The sequence below is a fragment of the Lottia gigantea genome, assembly GCF_000327385.1.
Source record: "Lottia gigantea unplaced genomic scaffold LOTGIsca_1046, whole genome shotgun sequence".
Taxonomy (NCBI): Eukaryota; Metazoa; Mollusca; class Gastropoda; family Lottiidae; genus Lottia; species Lottia gigantea.
The window spans coordinates 7328-9488 of record NW_008706865.1 but is presented as its reverse complement, the minus strand read 5'-3'; the positions used below and the strand labels follow the sequence as shown (position 1 = coordinate 9488).

At 37.1% G+C, this 2161-nt stretch overlaps 1 protein-coding gene across 1 annotated transcript; it reads right to left on the bottom strand.

Moving 5' to 3' along the window:
• Positions 1–567: 567 nt before the first annotated feature.
• Positions 568–1975, bottom strand: LOTGIDRAFT_176346 (hypothetical protein; the record flags this gene model as incomplete). The annotated part of the gene is made up of 3 exons (XM_009046685.1): positions 568–654; positions 1069–1227; positions 1850–1975. 3 exons carry the CDS (start codon positions 1973–1975, stop codon positions 568–570), a joined length of 372 nt encoding a protein of 123 aa, XP_009044933.1.
• Positions 1976–2161: the final 186 nt, after the last annotated feature.

Genomic DNA, 2161 nt, shown 5'->3' with positions numbered 1-2161 from the left:
CTTTTAATCAGAGTAGGCTCTACTCACAGACTGACTTACCTGGCTGAAACTTAACTAGTTGAAGCTTGACCATTCGTCCTGACATTTTTTAGTCGTTAACATCGAAAACCATTATAAAAGTGACCAAGCAATGTCATCAAGCTCTTCTTTTCACAGCTTCGTTAACGTGGCGTCGGCCATGTTTGTTTACAGCTGAACACGTTGCCCACTTAGCCTCGCTCTGAAGTCAGTGGGCGGAGATATGCATACGTTAGCCTCGTTGTGAAGTAAGTGGGCGGAGATATGCATACGTTTTGAGAAAGGAGTATTGGCCAAGTTTAAAATTCTTCAATTTTATGTTCATTCTAAGACGTAGTATCACTTTAAAATTTTATACGTCTGAATATATAATACATGCGTACATAATAATTATGGTCACAGGACGTGTCCATTTTGAAATAGTTATAACACATGGTTAAAAGGAAAAGAGTGCTGTATATATCAACTTCAGGTTTTATGGTAGGTCTATTATACTTCCGTTTTTAATTCTCTGTTAATTCTCAAGTTCTGGTTTGTCCGGTTTGTAGCCTAGTTTCTGCGTGGTTCTACTTCCGGGACCATCACTTTATTGATCACGTGATATTGAAGGAAAGCTTTCACGGCGTTATAACCCCTCTGAAACAAATTAAACAACATTCATTAGGGGACCCCCTAAGAAGCACAAACAGTAGCATCCTTGGCGTCTTAATATAGTATAGTACATACATTAGCAGTAGATGTCCAAGCGTTTTGATACATTTGTTGAGATTACAGACTTGGAAGCACTGTTGAACGTAAACGTTCTCCCGAAAGATTTTGAAAATGTAACACTTGATTTGGTTCTTTCTGATACATATTTCTGAGCAAAAATTGTCGAGAAATCATATTTTGAAATATCTTAAAAATGAAATGAGGTACGGTACATTGTTGTTACAAACTTTTTTTTTACCAACTCTTTCTGCTACTGCAGGTGTCATGTATAGTCTGATATACTGATGGATTCGATGACTTAATGGATTAAACCACCAAATCTAGCAAGTATCTACTTACGTTTGTATGGACACGTTTTAAATTGAGTAAAATGGTATTTTGAACTCGTTCAACGAAGGAAGAAAAACCGGAGATTTCTTGACGACTGTAACCTTGAAAGGTATCCAACATACAAATTCCAGTTCTCTGGATAAATTCCATAAGCTCGCCAAAATCTACCTGAAATAATGCACAAAATATCGAAAATGAATACACAAATCAGCAACACTTTAGGGGAATCGATATAACAAATAACTTGGTAGGCCTAAAAGAATTTGTCAACTATTAAACACTACGGGAGAGCCCGAATAACCGTTCAGATATGCATTCCAAACACTTCAGGTTAATCCACATTGCTATTAAAATGGAATATACATTCATCAACGATCAAATACTTCTGGAGAGCCCAAATAGCTAATATGTTTACAGTTAGTCTTAGTCCATGTGTACAGTCAGTCTTGGTCTTTGTTTACAGTCAGTATGAATCTGTCCATGATGACAATCATTCTTAGTCTATGTTGACCGTTAGTCTAAGTCTATGTTGACCTTTAGTCTAAGTCTGTGTTGACCGTTAGTCTAAGTCTATGTTGACCATTAGTCTAAGTCTATGTTGAAGGTTAGTCTAAGTCTATGTTGACCATTAGTCTAAGTCTATGTTGACCATTAGTCTAAGTCTATGTTGATCGTTAGTCTAAGTCTATGTTGATCGTTAGTCTAAGTCTATGTTGACCGTTAGTCTAAGTCTATGTGTTCCAAACACAAAAAGTCTAAACCATGGCAAATCCCTGGGCATAACACGTACCTGTCCATCCTCATCTTTATCCAGCGACTCGAACGCCTCCTCGGCTGAAATCACCTCCCCAAACAGTATCTCACAATGTTTATCAGTAAAACTTTCTTTCTGAAGTTTAGTAAAGACACATGACATTATTAGGATGAGATTAAAAGCCCGAATGCACAGTGTACTAGTCAAATAGCACAAAGCAAAATTTGCTGATGTCAAATCGATAACTAACTACATATCTTGGGGAGGGGGTCTCATTTCAATAGATACCAGTTGCATCAAAATAATATATGACAACAAATATGACCCAGTGGTTGGGCATCAATTAAC